The sequence below is a fragment of the Coturnix japonica genome, unplaced genomic scaffold, assembly GCF_001577835.2.
Source record: "Coturnix japonica isolate 7356 unplaced genomic scaffold, Coturnix japonica 2.1 chrUnrandom524, whole genome shotgun sequence".
Classification (NCBI taxonomy): Eukaryota; Metazoa; Chordata; class Aves; order Galliformes; family Phasianidae; genus Coturnix; species Coturnix japonica.
Window position 1 is genome coordinate 1 of NW_015439909.1, and position 1,872 is coordinate 1,872.

At 57.3% G+C, this 1,872-nt stretch overlaps 1 protein-coding gene across 1 annotated transcript in view; it reads right to left on the reverse strand.

Moving 5' to 3' along the window:
• Positions 1 to 102: 102 nt before the first annotated feature.
• The window catches only part of LOC107307256 (aurora kinase B-like), a 10,882-nt gene continuing 9,112 nt past the window's right edge, over positions 103 to 1,872 (reverse strand). Inside the window, exons 7-8 of the mRNA XM_015850748.2 lie at positions 1,476 to 1,614; positions 103 to 746 (exon numbers count right to left, since the gene is read on the reverse strand). Coding sequence (XP_015706234.1) covers positions 594 to 746; positions 1,476 to 1,614 — 292 coding nt within the window. The 3' untranslated portion in view covers positions 103 to 593. The remainder of the gene's footprint in view (positions 747 to 1,475; positions 1,615 to 1,872) is intronic.

Consider the following 1,872-nt stretch of genomic DNA (forward strand, 5'->3'; position numbering starts at 1 on the left):
TCTTATGGGGTCCAATATGGGCTTGGGGGTCCCATATATGGGGTCTTATGGGGTCCTATGGGGTCCCTGGTCAGCCTCCATCCATAACATGGGGGGTTATGTGGGGGGGGGGGTTAAGAAACATGGGGGTATTTGGGAGACCCCCCCCCATATCCCCTTATTGAGGCCTGTGTTGGATGGGGAGGACTCAGTGGGGTCCAATATGGGTTTGGGGGTCCCATATATGGGGTCTTATGGGGTCCATGGTCAGCCCCCCCATTACCTGAGGGAGGGGGCATGTCCTATATATGGGACCCTATGGGGTCCTATGGGGTCCTCTGCCCCCACTACCTGAGTGAGGGGCCATGTCCCATATAGGGGGTCATGTCCCATATATGGGATCTTATGGGACCCTATGGGGCCCTATGGGGTCCTATGGGGTCTCTGGTCAGCCTTCCCCCCCATCTTAAAGGGCCAGGACCCCCATAAGGGTCATAACATGGGGTTGGTGGCATGGATGGGGTCATGTCCCATATATGGGGTCATGTCCCATATATGGGATCTTATGGGACCCTATGGGACCCCATGGGGCCCTATGGGGTCCTCTGCCCCCATTACCTGAGTGAGGGTGCATGCACGGACCAGCCGAAGTCCGCGATCTTGAGCTCCCCCTTGAGGCCCAGCAGCAGGTTCTCGGGTTTGATGTCGCGGTGAATCACCTTCTTGGCGTGACAGTACAGCAGCGCGTCCGCCAGCTCCTCCATCAGCTGCACAGGGGATAGGGGGTTATATAGGGGGGTATGGGGTTATATGGGATTATATGGGGGGTATGGGGTTATATAGGGGATATGGGGGGATATGGGGTTAGATGGGCCTTATGGGGGTCCCTATGGGGTCCTTATGGGGTCAGATGGACTATGGGGTCCTTATGGGGTCCTTATGGGGTCAGATGGACTATGGGGTCCTTATGGGGTCCCTATGGGGTCAGATGGGCTATGGGGTCCCTATGGGGTCCCTATGTGTCCCTATGGGGTGATATGGGGTCCCTATGGGTCCCTATGGGGTGATATGGGGTCCCTATGGGGTCCCTATGGGCTATGGGGTCCCTATGGGGTCTCTATGGGTCCTTATGGGGTCCCTATGTGTCTCTATGGGTCTCACCGTGGCGCTGCGGGGCTCGTCCAGGCGCCGGCAGCGCTGCAGCTCCTTGTAGAGCTCCCCATGTGGATGAGGCTATGGGGTCCCTATGGGGTCCCTATGGGGTCTCTATCTGTCCCTATGGGGTCCCTATGGGGACAGATGGACTATGGGGTCCTTATGGGGTCCTTATGGGGTCAGATGGACTATGGGGTCCCTATGGGGTCCCTATGGGTCCCTATGGGGTCAGATGGACTATGGGGTCCTTATGGGGTCCGTATGGGTCCCTATGGGGTCAGATGGACTATGGGTCCCTATGGGGTGATATGGGGTCCCTATGGGGTCGCTATGGGTCTCACCGTGGCGCTGCGGGGCTCGTCCAGGCGCCGGCAGCGCTGCAGCTCCTTGTAGAGCTCCCCCCTTGGCGCGTACTCCAGGATGAGATAAACTCGTTTGCGGTCGTGGAAGTAGTTGTACAGACGGAGAACGTTGGGGTGACTGGGGGGGGGGCACCAAAAATAACAGTGTAAGGACCCAAAATTAACGCTATAAGACCCAAAAATAGACACTATACCGCCCCTATACCCCCCTCATACCCTCTAGGATCCCCCATTGACCCTAAATACCCCCTATATCCCCCAAAGGACCCCATATACCCCCTCTATCCCCCAAAGGACCCCATATAGCCCCTACACCCCCCCAAAGGACCCCATATAGCCCCTATACCTCCCCAAAGGACCCCATATATCCCCTATA